Source organism: Elgaria multicarinata, chromosome 15 (genome assembly GCF_023053635.1).
Source record: "Elgaria multicarinata webbii isolate HBS135686 ecotype San Diego chromosome 15, rElgMul1.1.pri, whole genome shotgun sequence".
Taxonomy (NCBI): Eukaryota; Metazoa; Chordata; class Lepidosauria; order Squamata; family Anguidae; genus Elgaria; species Elgaria multicarinata.
In genome coordinates this window covers 5,225,633-5,252,359 of record NC_086185.1, presented here as the reverse complement: position 1 = coordinate 5,252,359, position 26,727 = coordinate 5,225,633, and the positions used below count along the sequence as shown (strand labels likewise).

Below are 26,727 nucleotides of genomic sequence, written 5' to 3'. Positions count from 1 at the left end.
TTTGGGAAACACACTGGGAAAATACACTACTATGTTTGTTGAATTCTGTACCCTTGTGCGCCTAATGCCAAAACTCCTTGCAAACCAGGAGGTCCTTTGCACACAAAGAACTGGGGCATCCTCTGGATGGTGGGGGCGCTCCCCCTGCCCTCTTGGGAGTTGCTCCCAACGTTACAAAGAATGAAGGACCCTGGAATCTGTGTTCGCCAGGAGTTCCATGCGTGCCCTCTTGAACAGTGAGAACCTCTAGGAAACTATGTCATGTTTTTGAAAAACATGATATAGATTTTCCTCCCTCCAAGCTGTCTCCTGTTACAGCCTTCAATGGAAATAATGCCGTTTGCCAATTATATCCTGCACGAGCAGTAATTATTCCTTTCCTGAATTACAGAACATCTTGAGACAAGAGTTGGTGGCGCACCATTTACATTTCATCTGTTCTCTAAATTCTAAGCTTGTTGATTCATTTCAAACATTCATCCCCTGCCTCTCCATCCCGTAGGGAACCCACAAAGCAGTTAATAGCAACATAAAACAAGGAATTAACACCATCTAAAAACAAGAGTAAAATGGCCATGCAGTGTAACAGCATAAACAACAAAACCACAATGCAACAAGGGAAAGAAACAATTAGTCATACAGAGAGCTTTCTAAGTTAAATCGAAAGCAACAGCACGGTTTTGATGCCGGCCGAATCTTCCTAATGAGGGAGCCAAGTGAACACCCCTTGTGAAGGGAGATCCACAGTCCTGGCTCCACCACCAAAAAGGCCCTGTGTCATATAGACGTTCACCAGAGGAACATGGCACAGAGCCTGATGAGCAAGCAAGTCTATTCAGATGGGAGAACCGTCTTCTGCAACAGGTTTTCCAACTGATCTGGGGAAAACTGGAGGAAGAGCCCACTAACGGTCTTCCCTTGCAACATGAAACCACAGAGGAACAGAGGGTGAATTCTAGAGCACAGTTCCGTATGGAAAGGCTCAAAAATGCACACACACACACACATATCTAGAATCCTCTACAACACGCAGGTTTGGTGAAAGAGCATTCAAGGATCCCTTGGTACGCAAGCCGATAAGGAAAATGTTCCCCAAAAGGTTAGGTTGTTGTTGTTTTGAATCCCTTTTAAAGAAAAGGAGGCAAAGCTGGCAGAAACATACTGGGTCCAATTCGCAATCCATCTCATCCGATTTGCCTTCTCCAACAATGGGAAAACGGATTGGGCAAGAGCTTTTCAAGATATTTTTTGCTGTGACCTACTTAAAGCAGCTTGGCTCATGTTCCAAAGCATTTTATACATCTAATTCAATACACACTCCAACTTTTCCCAACATCTATGCATCTCTGATATGGAAAAAGTTGCTCACAACCTAAAAAAAAACCCCAAAAACAAATAATAATAATAATTAGGAAGGCTTTTCCTCCTATTGCTGGGGGTGAGGAGAGAGAATTAAAAATAGTCCTAATGCAACCAGGCATCTATCTTTGCCCGGAACGGTGCACCGGTAACTCTCACGCACAGGCAATTGTTGGATCAGGGGTTTCCATACACCAAGGCCTTGACAGCATATTTGATGTGAGGTCAAGGCATTTCTTGTGTCAATTGACATTCCTGTTTACTTCCACCAGGACCCTTTGAAACTGCGCAGAAGATTAAAATAAAAATGGGTGGGTTTCGCCGAAGGGGAAATCCTTCCAAGGTACCTCCGTTTAGACACCACCCTGCCCCACCGACATTTCTCAGCCTCCACACCATGCAAATTTTGCATTCATCGGCTCAGAGGTACATTGAACTTTATTCTCACATATCTCTTCAGCAGCACATTTCAGAAGGCTTTCAGTTTAACTCAAAAAGAAGGGGGGAAAGAGTTTGCTTGCAGAATACGGCAGCTAATGTCTATACCGGCAAACTACTGCATACGCTACACACAATCTTTGTGCGCTTTCTAAAAGACAAAAGGGTACCGCCTGGAATTATGTTGAGTAGAGGATTGGGTGGTGGCTAGGAGCAGTGCTTAGCCATTCCTCGGTGGACCATTTCCCCCAAAACTGTCTCCAGGTGTTTGCAAGGTTAAAAGGTATCTAGAAACCCAATGGTGTTTGGAGGGTGGGGGCAGTTTATGGGGATAAAATGAGATAAACCCACATGAGCCCCTGCCAGAGGATGGCACACAACTAAAGACGCCTCTGCCCTCTCAGCTGAAATCCCATTCTATCTACACCAAATAGTAAAAAGGGTGGTGTTGAAGGTTACAAGGCTGGACTGGCACTCCACAATTCCTGTTTACCCAGCATTGTTCTGAAGCATTGGGGTGGGGGGCAGGGAGAATGAAGGTGAAACCCACCAAAAATGAGGAAGAAATTCTAGGAAATTCTGCAAAGTGTTTTTTGTTTGTTTGTTTAATTTCTGCTGAGGTTAGAAAAGAAAAAGAAAACCTCGGGACATCTCTGAGAAAAAATGTCTTCGGAGAAATTTTGGCTCAGTTCTATAGTAGTCATTTTTAGGTTTCAGCACTTTCCCCAGGATCTTCCAAATGAATAAAATATCTGTGGGGTGATTGTACCTACATCTAGTCTCCAATGCATGTGTAGAGAGCTCACGGCACAACGGAAGACAGGATGCTTGTACACCATGCCTCAGCTACCTCATAAGTCAGGGCCAGATCTACACCAAGCAGGATATAACACTTTGAAAAGGGTATATATAATATATCCTGGGCTCAAACAGTTGTCAAAACCATTATAAACCAGTAGTGTAGATCCTGCCCAGATAAGCACAAGAACCCAGAACTCAACCCATGAGAATTTTTCCAGAGTGTCTTCTCCTTTGATTTACTTTTCAAGAGCCATTTCTTTTCTATCAAACTGAATGAGACTGGTCGAAAAAGATGTGGGAGAAATTTTCGGCATAATGCTAACAATAACCCTGACTTACCTTAAAGGGTCATTGTTAATGATTACAGCTAGACAGTGCACGCAAAGCACTTGGAACACCCAAAAGCACTATGCGCATGTAAAGGATGATTTGATAATAATTCCAGTAATAATTACTGTGTAGATATTATCATTACTATAATAACTATTGGTGTAGCATAGCAGCTAACCAATGGAGCCACAAATGAAGAAGTCCCGAGATCAAATCTCTGTTCTGCCACAGAAGACCTCAGATAGGTAGGCTCAGGGATGTCACTCATTCTCAGTTTTCCCAATTGTTGGGAGTGGATAATTATCATACTGGCCTACCTCACAGGGTTGCTGTAAAGATTAAAACTAGACAGTGTATGTGAAGTGCTGAATTCTTGAAAGTACTATGCAATATTATTATTAAATTCTGTACCCCACTTATATACAAAGGCAGAATCTAAATACAAAAACGTACAGACTAACAGGTCTTGAAAGGGAAGACAGATGGTCTCCCTCAATGTCAGATGTTAAGGTTTTCATGTGCCAAATGCTAATGGAAGCCCCAATAAACAAGCCACTTACGGAAACACAATCTTTTGCTTCTGGCTTGTCTTCCTGGACCAACATATCTGTTTCTTGTTCTGCCGGTTGCGGGTCCAGGTGGAGGCTCTAGAATTTGAGTGTGTGTGTGTAGGTCCTCTTTCTTGGGATAAACACTCCTCAAATCCCATATGGTGGATTCAGCATCAGATAAAGAGACCCAGGCCTCAGAGCCATTGCCACGGCAACCACCCAGCCTGGGGACCGGCAGTTGGCCATGGAATTCTAGGATCCAGATGCTGATGGAGGGGGCGGAGAGAGATAGAGAAAGAGGCAAACTATGGTCTTGGATTCAGGGACCAGGAAAAGATGGGAGGGGAGGGGGTTGTGGGTTTTGTGTGAAGAGATTGCCAACTGACCAGCAACTCTCCATGCTGCTTTTCTGTGCATTTAAAAACTCAGCATTCTGAGATGCAGGAGCTGTTTCCACATGATGGAGAAGAGCATTTTTTAAAAAACCGCCTTTTTCTACCTACGCATCACTCTGCTGTTAAAAACAAGCAGCTAAGGGCTGCTTGAAAAGTTGGCACCTGCGGGAGCAGGAAAAGATGAGGGCCTCTCCCACATACAGTTAGATCAGAAGAAAGACCTTCACAAGCAGGAAAGCCTTCAACTTGAGATTACTCCAATTTTGTTTATTTTTGATTGATTCATCAGCCGAAAAGGTTCCCAGAGTGGCTTACGTATAATCAATGGAACACGACAGTCCCTGCCTGCCAGTTCGAAATCTAAAAACACCGGACACGGACACGGACACACACACACACACACACACACACACACACGGGCAAAGGAATGAGGAGGAAATTTAACATTTTCAGGAACCACCTTCTCTTCTCCCTCCACCTGGAATGGCTGGAGGGGGTTACATCTGAGCCTTCATATAACAGGGCTGGTGGGATATTAAAGGGGCCACAGAGAATGCCTGACTGAGAACTATATCCATTTAATCCTAGATGTGCTGTACCAAATTAGTTATGTGGAAGATCCCAGCTATCTCTAGTTAAAGGATCCTGGATAAGAAGTGATCAGAGAGAACTTTTTTCTGTCCAAGACCCTGTTGAGCCACTACAATATTGGAGCCTACTCCAGCCATATTTTGGGTTGTCTTTACATGAAAACCAGGCCATTGTTGGTCATACTTGCCCTTTGCTTCCACTTTCAACCAACACCCTAGCAATTGTCATTACATGTGAACCAGGTCTATTGAGTACAGGTTGTTGAATCCTGGATTTTCGTTACATGAAAACCTGAAACTATGGGTTAACTATGGGTCATTAACCACAAACAACCCAGGAAGAGAACCAATGTTTTGTTGTTGGGTTGTGAACTAACGATAAGTTGTCATTGCATATGAACCCAGAACCATGGCTGTTCGTGGGTTGTTTTGCCAGGCTACAGAAGTGTGGTAAAGAGTGGTAAAAAAAGCAGCTGTTCTATATGCCTGTAAACAGCACTGCAAAAGCATTTCAGATACATGGAGGTAAACAGCAAAGGAAGAGGGAATCAAACAAAACAGGGTCACAAACAAATGAACAAAAAAACCAAAAACAACCTGTGCTTTGCACATAATTGTTTAATTCAACCAATGCAACTTTGTATGTCCAGGCTTGTAAAATGCTGCTTCTAGTGATGACAATCTGATATTCAACAACAGAAGGAGGGAAAGAAACCAAGCTGGCAAACTTGGCCCCACCAAACAACAGAAGACATTACAATACTGATCACAAAAACCGCCATTCAACCACAATCCATGGTTATTTCTTTTAATCAGTTTTAAAAGATAATACGGTCTTGACTCTAAAATGTAACGAAGAAACTAAAGCCCATATCTTTATACAATCATCTTTAAAATGAAATTGTAGGGCGGGGAGCCGTTATTTTTAAATGCTAAGCACATAGGTGTCGGTTTCTTTCTCAGTTGAAATAATTGGTAGCTTGTATACAGCAGCACTGAAGATATCAAGTCCATGCCTTTTATTGCAAAGTAAACATTAAAAACAAAATGTCATAATACTTGCACACTATAAGCGGAAACTACATTTAACACATTACTTATGCAAGATAAGCTGCCAAGGAATCAGTAAGTCAATGATAAACACAAACTTAGAAAAATGCAGTCATACACAACTATGTTTTGGGGTTTTTAAACTACATACAAAATCTCAGACTTTTCTACCAGACATTCTAGCTTAACTAGTTCATTGCTTTTATTCACCAGCTCAGAAACGTCCTGCCTTTAAAACAAGAGATTGTTCTCAGCTGCCTATGCTCTAGAGCTAACATGTTGCAAACATAAACGCAGCTCTTACAGAGCAAACAGAAACGCTAGCAAATGCATTTAGACTTACCAAATTAGACCACACTTTCAGCAAAGTTTCTGGAGTTAAAGACAATTCCATTTTTTCCAAGACAGAAGCATCAGCCAACAACCTTTCATGCAAGAAGACGCACTTAACAAAATAACATATTTAAGGAACTAAAATTGTGTGGTTCTTTTTGGTTTTAAGCAGACAGTAAGGGGAAAAGAAAAAAAGAAGAAGAAAAACAGGCTTCCGTACAGAAGTTGGGCAAAGATCAGATTGCATGAGGCTGGAATGCATTCAGTTTAAATAAACACTTTCCAAGAAGGAGGAGCTAGCTACACCATAATTAGAGGAAAAGCAAGGCTCGTTGAACCTGTGGCCGCAATCCTATGCACACTTACCTGGGAGTAAGTCCTGTAGAATTCAATGGGACTTACCACTTAGTAAACAAGCACAAGTTCAGGCTGTGTGGGCTGAAATCCTAAAAGCACTTATAGTAACATGTCCTATAGAACTACCCACAATGGCTGAGTTCGGACAACACACTAATCAAGGGTTGTTTCCCCTTCTGTTCCTATTACCACCACCACCCCAGTTGATTATGTCATTATTAGATTGCCAGACAAATTCTCCAGACTGCCATTATTGGTTCTTTGATATGCAAACCATCACTTATCAAAAGCAGCTGTATATATCCATAGAAACAAACACGTCGTCGTCGTCGTCTTCTTCTTCTTCTTCTTCTTCTTCTTCTTATTATTATTATTATTATTATCATCATTTATATACCGCCCCATAGCCAAAGCTCTCATATGGAATACATGTAGCTTTATAGCAATTACACGTAGGCTTCAACAAAAGTGGACCAAATATCCAAATAAGTATCCATTCAAAGGTGGTGTCTATATGGACTCTTCTGGGGCAGGTGGTGACACTGCTGCTCCATAAATGATTCCTGGTACTCTAATGTTGCAATTTTCTGGTGAAAATATAAACCTTTGTTACCAAGCCTGGTTATGAAATAAGCCAAGGGATTTTGTGGGGATAAACCATGATGTCCTTTCCCCTTGTCTGTTACGTGCACATTGTCTGGCATCTGTAACGACCTTTCAGCCACATGTACCCGTGGCCTGGAATGTGGACTAAAGCTGTTGCTGGTAACCGGAGCATCCAAGAGTTATGGTGAGAAATGCCTATGGCATCAAACAAGGGCGAGTAGCTTGTAACGGCCTCCTTCTGCGTTCTTTGGGGGATGAAGACGTAGTGCTTAGCAAAAGAAGCAAAAAAGGCACAAGAAAATGGCACGAGAGAGGGCGCGGAGTGAAAGATACAGTTCCAAAAGGACACGGCTACCAAGTTTGGGGTCAGTCTCTGCTCCAGTGCCCTATAACAGCAGCATTCTGGAGATATTAGCGATGTTGCTAATCTCTGAGCTTTGAAAAGTATCACCTGAATACTACAGCTGAAGAAGCAAATAACAGCACAAGAGGAGGCCATTCTGGGTGTCCATCCGTCCCGTCCTATTCCCCCTGTCCCCCGCGATCAGCGGGTAATCCTAAAACAATGAAGGGAGCCTCTCCAAGGAAATACTGCCCACTCCCCTCCTTTGATTTTAAACTTTGTTTTGTTTGACTAGGTCAGTCAGTTATTCCTCCAATCAAAGCAATGGAATTGAACTGTGCCTCCCTTGTCCCATGGCAGTTAAGGGCATAATCCTATGCATGTTTAGACTGAGAGCATCTCTACATTGCTTACCCGGGGCTTTGTGCTTCCTGGTTTTTTTGACACGATTGTTATGGGCTGTATTACGCAGGAAGAGACGGGCTTTGAACTGAATATTTCCCCTCCCTTCACTTCTATGGGACAGTGCCATCTAGTGGTGGAAGATCCCCCTTTTCCCCAAATATTAACACATTAAAAGTAGGGGTTTTTTTACATATTGGGATTTCCAGGGGATACCACAGGAGATGTCCTGATTGTTGATGACATCATGTACTCGACCCAAAAAAACTTCTGTGTGTGGCAAATTACAAATCTGCTCGTTCAGAGGACCTCAGAGAATAAATCCTGTAACTCCCAGCATTCCGCCGCCAGCCATGTTGGGAGTTGTAGGCCTTTTCTCTGTCTAAACATGCATAGGCTTGCAGTCTAAATTAAGTATCCTGTTGTGACCTACCAGCACTTCTCACATAACACACAATTTGGAGATTGTGAGCCAGCCTGGTTTGGTGGTGTAGTGGTTACAGTGCCAGACTTAGGGCGGGGACCACCAAGGTTTATTTACTTATTTTTATTTTTTCAGAAAGACTCCTCACTCATTCTCTACCTCCAAAGTATATGAATCACTCAGGGCAACTTTTTTAAAAAGTAAACACAGTAAAATCAAACAAGAATGGGAACAGCAATATAAACCAATAAAACAGAAACGGCTGCAACAGATAAAAACATCTTTAAAATAAGAGCTCCTCTCATAATCTCCAACGGATATTTCCCTGGGACTGAAGGCTCCGTCCTCATCCTTCAACCAGGGAACTGGGGGGGGGGGGGGCACTGCCTGACTCCCACAAAGAACGTCACACTACAGGCAGGCCCATTCTGCCCCCATACCACAGCCAGAGACTGAGCACCTGCAGGAAACTTGCTTTTGCCCCATGTGCCAGAAAGAACACCTACAAGAACCAGTGCCTGAGTTCAGCTTCTTCTTTTTTCCTTCTCCCTCCCAATCTCTTTTCCTTTTGTGCCATGTCTTTTAGATTATAAACTCTAAGTCAGGGACTTCCTTAGTATTCATCTGTGTACCCTGGTCAGGGAGCCTTTTCCTGTGTGTGTGTGTGTGTGTGTAAAAATACTGTAAATAAGAAGATCCAAGTTGCTACTCAGCCAAGCACGCTGGATGACCTTGGACCAGTCACTATGTAATGGCCTACCTCGCAAGGACTTTGTGAGGATAAAATTCCCCATAGAGGCCCTGCTCAAAGACACATCAGTAGGTACAATCGGGTTGAGAGGGACATGAGACAGAGCCTTTTCAGGGGTGGGCCCTCATCTCCAGAACGCCTTCCCTCAAGAGATATAGATGGCTCCCTCCTGTTAGGAGAGGGGGGGGGGAAATGAGGGAGGGGGAACGTACACAAGCTGGTGCTTTTCCCTTGCACAAAGTAGCTCTGGATCCAAGCATTTATAAATCGATTGGAAGCATTTATGAAAACATGGTGCAGTTCTAAAAATAATAACACTTAAACTTTTAGGGCAGCCTTTCTCAACCTGGGGCGCTCCAGATGTGTTGGACTGCATCTCCCAGAATGCCCCAGCTGGCTGGGGCATTCTGGGAGTTGTAGTCCAACACATCTGGAGCGCCTCAGGTTGAGAAAGGCTGTTTTAGGGTGACCCTGTGAAAAGGAGGACAGGGCTCCTGTATCTTTAACAGTTGTATTAAAAAGGAAATTTCAGCAGGTGTCATTTGTATATATGGAGAACCTGGTGAAATTCCGTCTTCATCACAACAGTTAAAGCTACAGGAGCTATACTAGAGTGACCAGATTTAAAAGAGGGCAGGGCACCTGCAGCTTTAACTGTTGTGATGAAGAGGGAATTTCACCACATTCTCCATATATACAAATGACACCTGCTGAAATTCCGTTTTCAATGCAACTGTTAAAGATACAGGCGCCCTGCCCCTTTTCATAGGGTCACCCTACTTGTGTGTTTTTCCAATGAAGTTGTTTCTGTTGAGACCCACACCCTGTAAAACAAATGTTTCACAGCAGCTTGGAGGAGATAAGAAAATGGCTCCAAAATAAGACGGGCCACAGGGTTTCATTGCTGACGCACCATTTATAAAAACACACAAAAGAACAACAACAGGAACAATGAAAGGCCAAATTATTTTGGCTTCTCCATTCTCAGGCTCTACCTTTGTTGCTGGCTTGAATCATAAGAACTGGAAAGGACCTCAAAGATCACCTAAATTAACAGGTCACCCACAACCCTACAACAGCCCATGGATTCTGGGTGGCCCGTTACCCATGGCAACAAGCCATTCTGGCTGGGTTCCCAAGACAAGCCACGTTGTGGAGGGTAACAATGCTACCCCCCCCCCCGCCCAGCACATAACCGGCACACGCAGCAAGTGAAGTAACTGACCGTGGCTTATTTTGCCAGCTGTGATCATGCGAACCCGGCCCCCGTGGTGAGCTGTGCTTGCTGTGATGCAAAGTATTTGAATGTGGCTTGGATTTGAACAGGCATTTAAAATCCATCAGCTTTGCAAAAGACCTGGTCCTGGTGGAGGTGGAAACTGTTAGAACTGGGTTCCAGAAGGGCAGCCATGTGCCTCTGTTGCGGGGTTGAATCTGTAGCGTGACTTTAAAGAAAACCCCAAGTTGTCCTTGTTCAAACCGCAGGAAATAACAGCTGAATTTGAACTCTATTTCCTGCGATTTGTTTCAGGATAACATGTCGCTACTGTTGTTGCTGGGTTGTTTTTTTATCACACTCTGCATGTCAACTGGCTCACCATTGCAACGACGTCTGTGTTGTCACCCAATGTTTTGTGAATGGCAACTGTTAAGGGAATTGTCACTGTCTGTAATTTTTGCATTTCAATTCCCTCTGACAAGAGTTTACGTCTCTCCCCTACCGGCATGCTGAATTTGTCAATCCGAGACTCAGCCTTCATGCATTTAATGAAGTGGACGGTATCTATGAACGTTTCTGCCAGAATAAACTTGCAAGTATTTCGGGTGCCACCAGGCTTTTTGGGATTCTTCTTAAGGGTGCGGCTGTAGGTACGTGGACAAAGAGCGCATACACCACAGATAAATCATGTAACGGCAGGATCTACTGCTACCCATTGATTGCTCAGGCTAGCTATACCTTGTTAGGGCAACTGCATATGATGGTCTAGGATTGGCCAGGGAAATGTTTCTTTAACAGGAGGGGCTCATTGTTTGAACCTCTTCCAAAGAAGAAATCATCTGGGAGCAGATGAATCATCGGTTTATGTTTTCCACCTCCTGCAGCTAAGAGTCGTTCTGAAGGTACATGCAAAAAGAAAAGCAGCTTGAAACAGAAAGACACTTAAGGAGAGGCTGAGTTAGATGAAGGCTGAAAGCATGCGGGGAGCGCCTTTCCCTTGGGAGTAGACACGGAGCTGGGGATCCGCTGCTTGCAGAAGCGATTAAGCTGTTTGCCCGCACCTTTGTTCCTCCTCTTGTGCATGCCTACATAAATCAAACGTTAGAGACACGCCATAATTATCCGGTGATCTCTCCTCCAAAGGGGAGAAGCCAAACCCTGCTCACATATCGCAGGGGAACTTCTTGCTGCAACATGAATGCTCAAACGAAGGGGAAGAGAATTGAGCGGGGCAGGGAGCCCGGCCGTAGAGCGTGTGCTTTGCATGGATGCAGCCTCGGCTAGGAAGAGTTTGTTTGCGTCCACGAATCATGCAAAGGTGTCCCATTTGCGATACCAAAGGCAAGTAAGAGTGTTTCTTCCGGGAAAATTTTGCCATTTCCAAAACTTGTGTTCTCGTTCCCAAAATGCAGCCTTGATTGTGAAAACTACTTCTTCGCCCTTTTCTAGTCCCAGGATCAGTCTCTAGGGCTAAGAAAGACCCGTATTTGCCCAAGATGGCTGCCACTCAGGCCTGGAGCATTGGGCTGGATGGATTCATGATCCATCCAGCCCAGCCTTCTGACTACAACCCGAATCAGCCCCAGATAGCATGGCCAATGGTCAGCGATGATGGTAGACAGAGTCAAAAACATCTGGTGGGCAGCAGGTTGGGGAAAAGGAGATTGAGCCTCATTTTCCTTGTTTGAAAGATCACTGCTGGGCTACACAGCTGTGGAGCCCCCCATGCCAGAGGACTGCATCTTTTGAGATTCTCTTTTCCCTCTGACGTGAATCCCCAAGTGGCGGAGAGGCAGTGTTGTGGAGTGGTTAGAGTGTCGGAATGGGACTCCGGAGATCCAGGTTCAAGTGATGCACTTGACCATAGAAGCTCAGTGGGTGACTTTGGGCCAGTCAGACTCTCAGCCTAACCTACCTCACAGGGCTGTTGTAAGGATAAACATGGAGAGGAGGAGGAAGACGTAAGCCACACTGAGCTCCTTGCAAGAGGAAAATAGACAGGACATAAAGAAACAAATGCCTAAGTGGGGATTGTATTGTCTCATCATCTTTTCCCGTTCTTGGCCATGCGTGCCACAGAATCCCCTTTCCATTAAAACAGCTGATCAGCAGTGATGTATCATTGAGAGAGAGAGAGAGAGAGAGAGAGAGAGAAAAGAAACTTCCAATTGATTCAGATATTACATGGGGAAGGGAGGTGACATAACGGAAGGTGCAAGTTCTTTCTCTTGCTACCCTTTTTCTGAATGACTGGGGACACTGGGAAGGATTTCACAGAAATATGTTTAGGCTCATAAAAGGAGGAAGCGTGTAGAAAGAGGAACTCCTGGCAACTGGGATTGAGGATGGGAAAAAAGAAGAAGAAACGTTTTGATCTCTGCTTCGCTGTGTTATAAACAGAAAGGGGAGAAATTGCTTCCTTTCTGTACCCATCATCATCATCATCATCATCATCATCATCATCTTTCTTCTTCATCTTCATCTTTCTTTTTCTTCTGTTCCCCCCCCCCAAATGAAAATTTGGAAATAAAGACAGGAGAAAAAAGGAGCATCCTTCCAGTTGGGTCTCTGTCTCCTTGGACGTATTGTGAAGTTCTTTTGTCAGGAGCTGCGGCCAAAGACACTCGCATGGCCTCAAGGTCGGCTAAGGCTATTTGTGGGCTTTGGGCATGGCCTGCTTCCTTGTCAGTCTGCACTTTTTATCAGCAAAACCATCAAGCTAATGGAGCCGAGAAGCGCCTTGTTCGTCGGGCTGGAGAAAACAAGACCTTCCTTTGGGACCAGAGCAAAACCCAAAGCGTCTTTATTGCTTACCATTAAATCCAGTACATAAATAGCCTTACTTAAGTTCATCGGCTCTTTCAGGGAGGTTGTGCTTCCTTAAAGGAAGATTGCTCTGAAAAGGACACGTAGGTTAACCTGGCCTTCCCAAGAAGCACCCAACCTTGGGAAAAAACAAACAAGCAAAGGTTCCATGTTCTTTGCTGGTGCGACAACATGTTTTTGTACCATTCTACAAGGAATAAGAATCTCTAAGAATATAAGAAGACCTAGGGTCCATCTAGTCCAGCACTCTGTTCACACAGTGGCCAACCAGCCGTCAACCAGGGACCCACAAAGCAGGACACACTGCAACAGCACCCTACCACCCATGTTCCCCAGCAACTAGTGCACACAGGCTCACTGCCTCGAATACTGGAGATAGGGCACAACCGTCAGGGCTAGTAGCCATGGATAGCCTTCTCCTCCAGGAATTTAGCCAACTCCCTTTTAAAGGCATCCAAATTGGTGGCTTTTAGGGTCAAAGCCATGGGCTGAAGCCCTATAGATGTTGAAGAATGGAGCTAAGAGCAAAAAGGAGGCACAACATGGCTCCATGGTGGAGCATGCGCTGGGCCTGTGCAAGGTCTAAGGGTCTGTCTGTGCGATCTTCTAACGACAGCTGGTGAGAAAGTCTTCATTCTGCCCGAGACCCTGGAAAGTCACTCAGTGTGAGGAGTAGACAATCCTGGGCTACCAAGTCCAACGGTCTGACTCAAGGTTAGGCAGCTGTCTGTGTTCATATAAAACAGGGATGAGGAACATGGGGTCTGTGGCCCTTCCAGCCCCCCCCCCCCATGTGCTCTCTCTCACACACACACAAATTCATGGCAACCAAAAAATATTTTCTCCAAACAAAATGGCACCCAGAACTGCTACAGAACACCAGAAGGATAAACATTAGCTTGTTTGCAAGCAGCTACAGACACAATGTGTTTTTGTTTTTTTAAAAAGCCCTCCCCGTTTTTGTCACATGTGTGGGAGGAGGTGCAGACTGCAGGGAGTCGGGGGGGGGGGGAGGAATGGGATGCCCCACCAATTTTTGGCTCTGGCCTTACCCACCACCGCTATGTGGGCTTCCTCAGCCGATTACTTCTCAAAGGAATGCAGCCGTCCACAGGGAAAAAAAATGTACCCCCATCTCTGCTCTGACCACTGCACCATGCTTCCTCTCCCAATGGATATACTGTCCGGCGATGATAGGAGTTCTAGTTTGCAAAGTCTGAATGTGCCTGAAGAAATCTGGGTCTGCAAAGTCTGAATGTGCCTGAAGATTTGAGCTTCTAACCGGCTTTATAAAACTTCTGAAACATTTATGAAACATTAAATCCTGCAAAAGCTCAGTATGCCAACGGAGGCTGTGTGATGCTGCTTTCCCTCTTTAAACTATTAATAAGGAGGCAATTCAGATGTCTCAAACTTGTTAGCTGCCATTGTTTCCCTTCCCAATTTGCAGGATCAAGCAGCGTCTGCCACAGTTTAGCCTGAACATTTGTTAGCAACATTCCCCCAAACATGGTAGGCTGTGAAGATTTTAAGCGTGAAGCCCAGCTGTTCCCTCGTACATTTTTTAAAGAGGTGCTTCACGCTTGAGCGATAAACTCGCGAGGAGTAGCAAAAAAAAGAAAGAAAAAGGAATCATGCTACCACTAAATGAGTTGCTAGGGGCCCTGGTTACTGTATTACCTGTGCTAGGGACCAGACACCTCTTCAGCAGTACCTGGAGCGGGGATGGAGGGACAGAAAAGATTGTAGGAACTACTCAGCTATGATGATTAAGGATCACCTTTAGACAACCAGGAAGACACAGGCCCCATTCAGAAGACATCTTAAACCAGGGCTTTAACCACGGTGGTTAACCCAGAAAGCCTTATTCAACGTGGTTAAAGCCATGGTTTAAGGTGTCTTCTGACCACAGCCTGGCTTTCTGGCTTAACCACTGTGGTTAAAGCCGTGGTTTAAGGTGTCTTCAGAACACAGCCTGGCTTTCTAGTTTAACCACTGTGGTTAAAGCCGTGGTTTAAGGTGTCTTCTGAACACAGCCTAGCTTTCTGGCCTAACTACTGTGGTTAAAGCCATGGTTTAAGGTGTCTTCTGAACGGGGTCACCTTTTACAAGATCTGGTGTTGCTATCATTGCCACTCCCCCAAAAACCCATTTACGAGATCAAAGCTTAGGAGAGCAACATATGTTCTAGCAATTTTTGTGGCCTTTGTGTTTGGACCACGAGGTCCAGAAAACCAGTGGACTCAAATACACACTGGGGGTGTTTCAGCCTACAGTTACAAGGTGAGCAAAAGAAATTAAAATCAGTTACAAGGTAAACAAAAGAAATTAAAATAGAGTAAAGGAACAGTATTTAAAGTATTTAAAAACAGTATTTAAAAAACAAAACACAGCTAGATCATTTGCAGGAGGTATTTCCTGGTTCCAGCAGGAAGTAAAGGTGGAGTCATGTACAAAAACATCGATGTGGCATTTCCCCAACTTTATGCCCAGCTCCAATGTCTTGGACTACAACTCCCACAATCCCCAGCCAGCACAGCCACTGGCCATGCTGGTTGAGGATGATGGGCACTGTAGTCCAACATATGTGGAGGGCACCAGGTTGGAGAAGGCTGCATGAAATAATAATAATAATAATAATAATAATAATGCCACCTACATTATTTTAGAGTGGATTCCTGCATTGAGCAGGAGGTTGGACTCGATGGCCTTATAGGCCCCTTCCAACGCTACTGTTCTATGATTCTACACGGTGGCATTCTTGTCTTTGTGGAACATTTTACTGTAGTCAAAAAACAGGTAGTCAATTGAAGCTAAAGGCCCAGTTCCCACAAAACCTTAAGTTGCATCAACTTATGCTACATCGTTAGAAAATGGGTGTCACTTCCAGGAAAAATGACCTCAAATGCTCCGTTGCCAAAACTGACACGCTTCGGAACAAAATCTCATCGCTACCCCCCGCCTGTCATAAGCGGTCTCCGAGGATGCAAACTGCAATATTCACTTCAGTTGCCGCCGCTGCGGCTCCAGCATTTTCCCACGTGTTTGTTTGAACCGGGAGTTAATCGCTTGTGCCTCTTCCAATCTGGGGAACGAAATGCGTAGTGGATCCAATTCCCACTCCTGCACGCCCCCCCAATGGACGTTCCACGCCTTGCTGCTGCCTCTGCCAGCCCTCCTGGTTTTGATTTGGTGCTAATATCCAAGGTTAATTTCAAAGGGTGCAAGAGAAAAAGCAAGAAGCAAGGAGGCTGCAGTGAGGCTACCCAGCAAAGATCTGTGTGTATCTGTGTGAATCCTAATGCTGCCACATCAAGCACACCCTAGGTGCTCATTTTCACCGAGCCGTCAGACAACGCAGCTCCGCTTGCAAGCAGTTCTCGTCTCCAGAGGCAGTTCAGGACTGCTCACATCCAGGGGCCCCAGCAGAGCAACACGGCAATCTAATCCTCCCTAATGCAACCAGATTCCTAATATTATACCGGGATCAGATCCAAAAGCTCCACTAATCTCCGTGCATTAGGACGGGCTATCGCGATGAGATCAGCAAGACAGATTCTCCAGGAAGAGAGATCCTAATCAACAGCTGTCCAGGGCCAAAATGGCATTCGTTAAGCACCGAGATGAATGGGATTCTCACACGGACAGCATTTGGACCAGCTTAATGCACTGCGTATTTATTCAGAAGGTTTCCATCCTTCCCTTCAGTTGTGGGAGTCCCAGGGTGCCTTATAAAACAGATGCTAACCAACACAGATGAACAATATAAGATCCTTCAAACACACAGAGAGATTTTATAGATTTGGAAGTGCAGGACTTCATCATGGCAATCCTCAAAACCACGCACCCCAAGAAGGGTCCAAAATTGCAAGCAGCCCCATCGATCTTTTTCAACAAGTTAATTTCACCTCATTGCTCATTCAAGACCAGGCCATCCCCAAACGCTTGACGTTACAACAAAGGCCAATATATTATCGCCGTGGAAATTAATTTCTTCCCTGCCCTCTGCGCCAGCTATTTTGAGGATTGCAGCTAAGCTCGGAGGAACAGGGAATTTGGAATTGGGTTGGGGAGACGACCGTGTCCCTGCTTAATAAAAAAATGTGGGCCCTGGTTTCACTACAACATGGCACACACACACACCCTCACTACCAGGGCAATCCCATGAGTGTCTAATCAGACACAAGACCCACTGAGTTCAATGGGGCTTTCTCCCAGGTAAGTGTGCATAGGATTGCAGCCCAAGAGTGCAAGTCAGAATAAGGCAATCAGCAGCAGGCAAAACCATTTAAGGATGATAAAAGGCCTAGGTAATAGGGACCCGATCCCACCCACCAGCACATGTGTCACCTTCGCTGCTGTTGGCTGTGTCTCAAGCTTCCAGCCATTCTCTTCTCAGATCTGGTTCAGGACCAGAAGGCCCCATGGCTTCTGTATGAAATGCTTTCTCCTCCCCGGAAAGCGTACATTTCAGCTAAATGGAAACAGGAGGAACTGCAGGAAGGTCAGTGACCCACCCAGGCAGCATATGGGCATTGATTTGCCTCTCTTCCTATTCCAGAAGACCTGTAAGCCCTTCGAGAGCTTTCCACTGAGAAATATCTGATGCTGGCGGGGGCAGAGGGAATCCCCGCGTGGATTTGGAACACTGATGTTGCAAACATGGGGATTTCCATATTTTAAAAAATGAAACTTCGGTATCTAAGAGCGAGATAGGGAGGGGCAAGGTTGGTCTCCTCTCTGCTGTGGCTGAGCAGGGGACGTGGCTCAGTGCTAGACCTCCACTTCGCATGCAGATGGTCCCAAGTTCAATCCCCCATGGCATCTCCAGATAAGGCTGGAAAAACTGGCCTGAAAACCTGAACAGCAGCAGCTGCTGTTGCCAGTCAGTGTCTACGGTTTTGAGCTAGATGGACGCATGGTCTCACTCGCTATAGGGCAACTTCCTATGTTCCTAATTTACACTAACTCAGCAGCAGGTAGGGATGTCGGAGGAATCCATTTTGGGGGTGGAGCTCAGTGGATTTTTGCCAGTTCGCGGATCCCTGAGCTGGCTCGACTTAGGGCGCGTGGACTCAGGCAAGCTCACAGTTTCCTGCTTTTTAATTTTTGGTTCAAATCCTGTTTTTGCTCAAACTGCAATGTGCACATATTCACAGGTGGGAATACTTACGGAAATCGCAATTTGTGCAAAATCCCATGCGGGAATAGCGCGATTTGTGTAAAACAACAGGCATAAATGGACTTCTGCGCCTGCATTTTTATGCGAATTGTGCTATTGATGGCCGTAATTTCCATAAATATTCCCAGCTGCAAATCTGCACAAATTGCAGCTCGTGGACTAAAGAAACAAAAAGAGATGCAAACTCTCACTGGGCACCCATGGCCCATCTGGCGTCTCATCCCGAATGCACAATGGGGTCAGGCAACTGGTAGGAGGCCGGCAAGCAGAGCACAAAGAGGACTCAGGGGAGTCCCTAGCAGCAGGGACCTGAAATTAGGGAACGTGTCAGTCAATGTCAGCAATACTGTGATGGATGTACCAAGGGTCTGACTTAGTATGAGGCAATTTCCCATGTTCCTATGTGTTCCCACTGGCAGGCAAAGACCTCTTTATTCAAACAAGCATTTGGTCTGTAGGTTGGCTGCTGTTTTTATTCCTTCATTGGTGTGTGTGTGTTTCATGTATTTATTTTACGATTGTTCTAACCAAGTTTTTATTTATTTATTTATTTAAAATTGGTTATTATTATTGTTAGCCACCTGGTGCTCTATTTTCTCGGCGGAAAGACGGAGTACCAAACCAATAAATAAATTCCCTGGCCCCTCCCAATTCACTTTCGCTCCTATTCTGACAGGCTGGAGGGGGGGATCTGTTTTAAGGAGTAGGGTCAAAAGATTACAAGCCAATTGGGACATTTGGGGAAATGCACCATAGAGTCGTTCCTGAGCTGTACAACTTCAGAACGCAGGAATGGGAGATGACGTCCTTGAATGTTCCCCAGAGAAGGGTTCTGTGAATCTGGAAAGCTAACATCTCAAGAAGAGGGTGAGTTTAGAATCTTTCTTGCTAATGCTACCTTTCTATTTGCAAGGAGATTTTTATTATTATTTTTAAAGAAACAGGAGTACATTCAAACCTGCAACTCCCCTGTCATTTGCAGTGTGAAGTGGGGCAGAAAAAGTCTACCTTAAACTTTTTCTACTTACTGGAAGCAGCGCCAAGATGCACCAGTCTAGCAAAATCTTAGCAGTGGGCCTCTGCACACCAGATGCGAGGGACACTCAAAAAATAGTCCGGAACCACCAGTGTCTATAAATACCACGGAGGCTGCAGGAATTCGCCAAGTAAAGGCGATGAGAGAAGAAGATGATGAAAAGCAGAGCAAGAGAGTTTGGACATCGGTCACCCCAGCCTATCACAACCTTGCTATCATGGGCATTAACTATGTCATGGCATGGGAGAGTTTTAGGATGCAACATATAGATGAACAGAACACCAAAGTAGTTCTCTCACACTGGAAGCAGAATATTATTTTCCCCTCCTCCAGTGTAATGTGCAAAAGAGCAAACTTGCGCTTAAAACCTGCGCGAGATGTGCAGAAATCATGCCACAGCAACAGCCAACTCTGAACTTATGGACTAGGTTCAGGGCATTCTGCAATTCTAACCTACAAGCTGCCAGAGGGTTTGGGAAAACACCTGGCATAATCTCAAAAGCCCGGATTGTACACACACACACACACACAAAATCAAGATCCCTTCTGTCATCCAGTAACATTTTTTTTAAAAAAAAAAATGTGCCGCATTTATATGGGGCTTTAGGAACATTGAAAGCGCTTCATATATGTAAACATTACAACAAACCTGTGATGCAGGCCAGGATTATTATTCCCACGTTGCAGACGGGGAACTGAGGCTGAAAGAACTCATGTCTTTATAAGCGGACCGTCCGCTGCTTAAGCCTTGGCAGCTACACCGTCATGCCTATGTGCTACTGTAGCCCTCTGCAGAAATACAGGAAGCTGCCTCCTACCAAATGAGACCAATTTCATTATTCTTTTCCTTTACCGGATAAAGAAAATAAACAATAAAAGAATGGGCCATGTAGCTCCGCATTAAATCTACACCAACTAGGCAATGGCTCTCTGGGGTTTCAATCAGGAGTTACACCCAGCTGTACCTGGAAAGATGCCATGGGCCCTTCCACATCCATGGCCCAGCCCAGCTTTTCCCAACCTGATACCCCGGAATACAACATCCATCAGCCACAGCCAGCATGGACAGTAGCCAGGGAAGACGAGAGCTGGCACCTTCTCCAGGTGTTTTGGACAATAACTCCCATCATCCCTGAGCACTGTCCATGCTGGTTATGGGTCATGGAAGCTATAGTCTGAAACCTCTGGAGAACACTAGGCTGGGAAAGACCAGAACAGATTTTTTTTGGGGGGGGGGGTGTCCGAGGCGATCACACCGGATCTCTCCAATCTCCTGTAGCTTGAATCTCTTACAGCTTTAAGGATATATATAGATATATTCCTTCCCCTGCGCCTCGCCGCCCCAATGCTCCCTCCTCTAGTTCTTTCTGTCCTTATCTTCTCAGGGCAAACAGGAGTGCGGAGGCTGGTGAAGGCAAACACTGCTTTACAAGCTAAGTTTCCAAGAAGCCTCCATCTGCTGTGTATTTATGCAAGGGGAGGAAGTGAGGCAGAACTGGCAGGCCGTGAGGAATGGTTGTGTGTGTGTGTGTGTGTGGAAAGAGGGAACAGAAGAGAGGTTCAGCAGTCCACCTCCAACTAGAATTGCTACTACTGAAATGCAAGTCGTGGGTTTTTAAAAAGCCGTTCAAGAGTAAAGGAGGCAACCTCTCCTTCCTGTCGATATGTGTTATTATTTAGCACTCTTCAAGGACTTGAAAGGTGGTCACACAGAGGAGGGCCAGGATCTCTTCTCGATCCTCCCAGAGTGCAGGACACGGAATAACAGGCTCAAGTTTCTGCTGGGCAGGATGAGAAGGAGGAAAGATGTCCCAGGAGATGAGAAAGTAAACGGACAAGGAATTCAGAAATGAGATAGCTGAAGGATACAGAACGGATGATGGGCAAAGTTGGAGGAAGAGTAGGTGAAGGAGGAGGCAGCTTGGGAAAAGCACCCAGACGAGACAGGCAGAGGAGCTAAGAAGGGCTTGAAGGGTCGCCAACATCCCCAACCACTGACTACTTTGGCTAGGGAGTTGTACAGCTCCCCATTCCAGCTTGACAAAGAATGGCCTTTACGAATGCCATTCAAGTGATTTACATGCCAAATTTGGGAATAATCAAAACATCTTGATTTCTTTCACTCTCTTTCATTGCGGGACTCATATCAGGACTGAAACGGAGAAGTTAAACCTTCCGTCTCATCTTTGTTCCCCTGGCTAAGCGAAAGGAACTTAAAGTAATAAAAACCAAGCAACATTCTTTCAGCCTTGGTATCGAAGGAGTCAGTGAATTCTCAGAAGCTTTTCATTGTGAAATAGTTATTTCCATTGGAAAAGGTTATTTTGGCCAGATGTGCTATGTATCCAGCTAGCACTCAAGAGGACGAAAGAATGACAAAACCTCTCTCTCTCTATTTCTTTTTCCATCCCTAAAAAAATTCCTTGGAAACAAATTTCATTAAATTACCAGCATCAGTGAATATGTACAACCCCTCCCACTATCTTTAAAAGGACTTGGGTCTACAACCATTCATCACTCTACATGAGGCTGATTCTAGAGAAACATCAGATAATGCAGCTTAAGAGTTATATTTTATGACGTAACCCCAATATCAACTTCATTAGCTCCCCATTTGTTTCTGGTGCCAATTTGATGCACTGTTTTGGACTTCTACAAATGGAACACAATAATATCAGAACAGTCCTGATGCTGGATCAGACCGAGGGTCCATCTAGCCCAGCACTCTGTTCACACAGTGGCCCACCAGCTGTCGTCCAGGGACCAACAAAGCAGGACATGAGTGCAACAGCACTCTCCCACCCATGTTCCCCAGCAACTGGTGTACTATTGCCTCTAATACTGGAGGTAGCACAAAGCCATCAGGACTACTAGCCATGGATAGCCTTCTCCTCCAGGAATTTATCCAACCCCCTTTTAAAGCCATCCAAATTGGTGGCCATCACTATAAGAACGTTAGAAGAGCCATTCTGGATCAAACGGTTTAAGACCTGGATACCTAAAGGACCCCCCCCCCACTAGGATCAAAGCCCCCCCCCCCCCACTCTGTATCTATAGACATATGAGGTACAAAGAGTAGGAATGTGGGAGGGTCTTTCTCATTTGTGGCACTCAGGCTATGGAAGTCCCTGGCTCAACGTTGCCCTTCACACATTTTGGCATCGGATCAAAACATTTTTTAAAAAAATATACGCACAGTATCCTTCGATTCAAATTAGGCTCAGCATGTTTAATCTGGCCATTTTATAATGGCCTAATCTACACCAAGCAGGATATTGCACTATGGAAGCAGTAGGAAAGTGGTATATAAAAGGCAGGAGCCACACGACTGCTTTATAGCCGTACTGAAGACCACTGACAACTGTTGGGTCCACTGACACATCCCATATACCGCTTTCATAGTGCAATATCCTGCTTCTTGCCTTTTATATACCGCTTTAATAGTGCAATAGAGCCTCGTGTGGCGCAGAGTGGCAAAGCAGCAGTTTCTGCAGTCGAAACTCTCCCCATGGCCTGAGTTCGATCCCGGCGGAAGCTGGTTTCAGGCAGCCGGCTCGGGTCGACTCAGCCTTCCATCCTCCCGAGGTCAGTAAAATGAGTACCCAGCTAGCTGGGGGAAAGGTAATCACGGCCAGGGAAGGCAACAGCAAACCACCCCGCTATAAGGCCTGCCAAGAAAACGTCAGCGAAAGCTGGCGTCCCTCCAAGAGTCAGTAATGACTCAGTGCTTGCACGAGAGGTTCCTTTCCTTTTCCTTAATAGTGCAATACCCTGCTTGGTGTAGATTAGGCCAATGTTATGGTTAACTTTGTTTTACTGTTGTTTTTCTTGTTCAAGACTAACACATCGAAATCTATCCTAGACTAACACATCGACTAACACATCGAAAGACTAACACAGAGACTAACACATCGAAATCTATCCAACTGAATCACAATTCATTTCAATTACTTCCCAAATACAAATGTGTCCAGTCTCCACAACTCATAACTGTTATTCCAAAAGATAATAAGCAGATGCTGTTCAACAAAAAAACATTGTTCAATGCCCATAACCAGAGCCACCACATGCTAAATCTGACAGTGCACCCATCCTAGCAATTTCCAGAACCTTCGCCTATCGTAGGGAATGTTGGAAGATTCTTCCAACACCATGCAACTACGATCTTTGCAACAATTAATAAATTCATAATTAACATCTTAATAGATTTATTGGATACTTAAAGGGCATAGCTGAATAATAACGCCAATGAACCATATTGTAAAACAACTTTGCTTATCTGGTCTTGTGTAAAGCAAACCTCTAAAAACTGTGTAAGTAGGATACGCACAAAAGATAATAGCATTTTATGATGGTTCCTAGTTGCTCTGAGTGTTCCAGTAATATTACACACATTTAAGTGAAGGCAGTAGAACAGGATATAAAGTGCTGAGAAGTATTAGTCACTTGAGATACAGTTTCTGATGAACAAACTAATTTCCTGTGGATGTGGAGTTTAAGCTATTGTGTTGTTGTTTTGAAAATGAACCATAAACAGAAATTAATAGAATGAGTTATGACAAACCATTAACTCCTTTGAAAGAAAAGAAAAAAGAAACAATTTGTTTCCTAAGTGCCTCAGAAATGACAAGTGAAAAGAGAATTTGACAAGATTCCAACATGCCTACAATTAAAGAGGGGATCAATGAAGTATTGCAAATTGCAAACTGGCCAAAGTGAAACTGTTAAATGAAGAGATGGAAGACAGCAATTGCAGTGCAATCCTATAAATGTCTACTCGGAAGTCAGGCCCAGTGAATTCATTGGGGCATACTTCCAGGTAAGTGTGTATAGCATAGAAACAAACATGTGTAAAAAGTTGGCAAGCATTACTTGATTTTTTCGGGGGGGGGGGGGGGTTGCCCATATTCAGTTTCATAACTGTCTGTTTGTTTTTCAATAATGTACCGGTTCTGTTTCATAAACATAGTATTTCTGTAGTTCTTGAGATTGACTGGACTTAAGGCTTCTGCCTGCAGTAGACTATTTGAATATAAAACTTCCTTTAAATAATAATAATAATAATAATAATAATAATAATAATAATAATTACAGCAAAGGTCTTTTGCAACAAGTTTTGTAGTTTTATATGGATCACAATTATTATTATTTTACAAAAGTATTACATCAATTTATCAAGGATAGACTGTCAAGAGCTCGAACCCATGATACTTAAATAAAGCCTCTGTGAGCAGAAGCAGTCTATCTTCAAACAGGACCAAGAGATAGAGAGCAGGGGTCACGGGCATGTGCGCTGCCTGTTGGCTACAACTGGAGACATGGTATGGGAGAAGGCAAACCTGTGGCATTCATTAATGTGCCAGAGGGGGGCAGATTTGGCCAGCGGCACATCTGGAGGCTGGAAGGAATCACGAGTTGCACTACTAAAGTGGTAGGAAAACCCAACTAGGAAGTGTTGAGACAACCCCTTATGAACCTGCCTGATACCATCAAAGACCAACAATCCCATCTAGTTCAGTATCATAATCTGCGCCAGGTCCCTGCAGGCACCAATGTGCCCCTGGAAGGAAGTCCTTCTTCACACAGCACATAGCTAAACTATGGAACTCACTACTACAAGATGTAGTGATGGTCACCAGTTTGGATGGCTTTAAAACGGGGTTAGATAAATTCCTGGAAAAGAAGGCGTTCAATGGCTATTAGTCCTGATGGCTAGGTGCTACCTCCAGAATCAGAATCAGTAAGCCTGTGTACACCAGTTGCTGGGGAACATGGGTGGGAAGGTGCTGTTGCACCCATGTCCTCCTTGTAGGTCTCTGGTTGACCGCTGGTTAGCCACTGTGTGAGCAGAGTGCTGGACCAGATGGGCCCTCGGTCTGATCCAGCATCAGGGCACTTCTTAGGTTCTTATCCCCTCCCTTGCCTCCCACAGCAAAGCAAGACAGTTTCTCTAATCCCCATATCGGAGTTTTACACCTTCATTCCACCCCATGGCTTCTGGCAGGGGATCCATCCTTACTCTGACCCAAGGTCTAGGAGTATTATGAGCGAGGGAGTAAAGATTCCCTTCTATCCGCATTCTCCACACCTCCACGACCCTCCTGAGTCACTTCCCCCACTCCACCCATCTTTTCGCCCAGGTAGGGAAAGTGCTTCTCCAACCCCCGTTCCCCCGGCTGCCCTTTTCCACACGCAAGGGCTGCGGAAAGGGCCGCTTTGGCATTCAGAGTGGCAGCAGGTGCTCCCCATCCATGTGCTCTCTTGGGCCGGGAAGAACAAAAGCAGAAGAAAGAAAGGAAGGAAGGAAGGAAGACATCAAAGCGCCCAATCAAAAACGCCAATCCTTTCTGCAGTGGCTGTCCCAGGAAACTGTTATTTCCCTGCAGGTCGCAGCATACAACCTGCTGAGCTCAAAGGATGGGAGGGAAAGGGGGGAGAGGGAGAGAGAGAGAGAGAGAGAGAGAGAGAGAGAGAAACCGGGAAAGCTGCAGCAACAACAGCACCACATAGGCAGCCTGTGCACCGGTGGCCTCATCTACACCAAGCAGGATATGGCGGTATGACAGCAGTACATAAAAGGCAGGAGCCACACTCTGAAAGCGGTATGAAAGCGGTCTATGGGACGTGCCAACGGGCCCCAACAGTTGTCAGTGCACTTGGACGACAGCGCTATAACAAAGCAGCTGTGTGTGGCTGCTGCCTTTTATATGCCGCTTTCACCGCGCCTGGAAAGAGAACCGGCTCGGCTAGACGGGGACAGGGGATGGGGGTCGTTCCTAGGCCTCGGGAAACCCACTGGGGCTGAGGGCTTGGTTGGGGGCCCGGAGATCGGCAGGCCCGGCCGGGGGCGCAGGGACCCCCACACCTGCCGGGGCTCGGGCGCCCTGCCCTGCCCTGCCCAAGCTGCGGGGGTCGGCGGCGCGGAGGTACTTACGAAGCGGTTGATCTGCCGGCGAAGCATCGCTGAACTGCCGCAGCGCCTTGGAGGGAGCGAGGGAGGCAGGGAGGCGGTCGGGCGGGGGGGGACGTGGAGGGGAGGCGTCTTGCAGGCGGCGGACACGAGCCCGGAGCCCCCTCCGCGAGCCTGGCGGTCAGCGGGGACGCTGCGGCGGGCGGAGAGGCTCCCCGGCCGCCGCCGCTCGCCGCTGGCCCCGCGGTCACCGGCGCGCCGCGTTCGCTCTCAGCCGCATCGTGCCGCCCGCCGCGCTGCAGCCCGCGAGAAGAGACCCGGGGGGGGGGAAGAGGGAGGGAGGCAGGGAGGGGGCGGCCGAGCGCTCAGCCCCGTCCCCGCGCCCCGTCAGGCTGGCCCCAGGCGAGGTCGGGGCGGCGGCGGCGGCGGCATGGCGCCCGGAGGCAGCCGAGGGAGCCCGGCGGGCGGCCAAGGAGGAAGGGCCGGGAGGCGACGAGCCCGCGCTCGCCGGCACGGGAAGCAGCCGCGGCAGGAGCCCTCCTCCGGCAGGCCTGGGCGGCGGCGGCGGCGCTGCGCTCCCGGCCCTGGGCCGCCTCCCCGAGCGCAGAGCGCAGAGAGCGCCGTGCGCCCACCTCGCCAAAGCGCACGTGGCGCGCCGCCCGCGATGACCCCCCCCAGCGGCCCCGGCCCCGACGCCGAGCCCCTGCCTCCGGCCCGCTTTCCTTTCGGAGTCGCTCCAGGGGCGGGACCCGCCGCTTCTCTCCACCCACCGTCCACGAGAGCAGCCTGGGAGGTGTTGTATGTCCGCCCGGCCTCGGGCCCCA

General features: G+C 46.3%; 1 protein-coding gene across 4 annotated transcripts in view; it reads right to left on the bottom strand.

The window, feature by feature from the left end:
• Window positions 1–26,003, bottom strand: part of ATP11C (ATPase phospholipid transporting 11C) — an 81,113-nt gene extending 55,110 nt beyond the window's left edge. For 2 of the 4 annotated variants that reach the window (XM_063141961.1, XM_063141963.1), the window contains exon 1: window positions 5,858–6,113. In XM_063141961.1, coding sequence (XP_062998031.1) covers window positions 5,858–5,908 — 51 coding nt within the window. In that variant the 5' untranslated portion in view covers window positions 5,909–6,113. Of the gene's footprint in view, window positions 1–5,857; window positions 6,115–25,927 lie in introns of those variants that run through there. The other 2 variants (XM_063141962.1, XM_063141964.1) reach the window with 2 other exon arrangements.
• Between the last annotated feature and the right edge of the window lie 724 nt (window positions 26,004–26,727).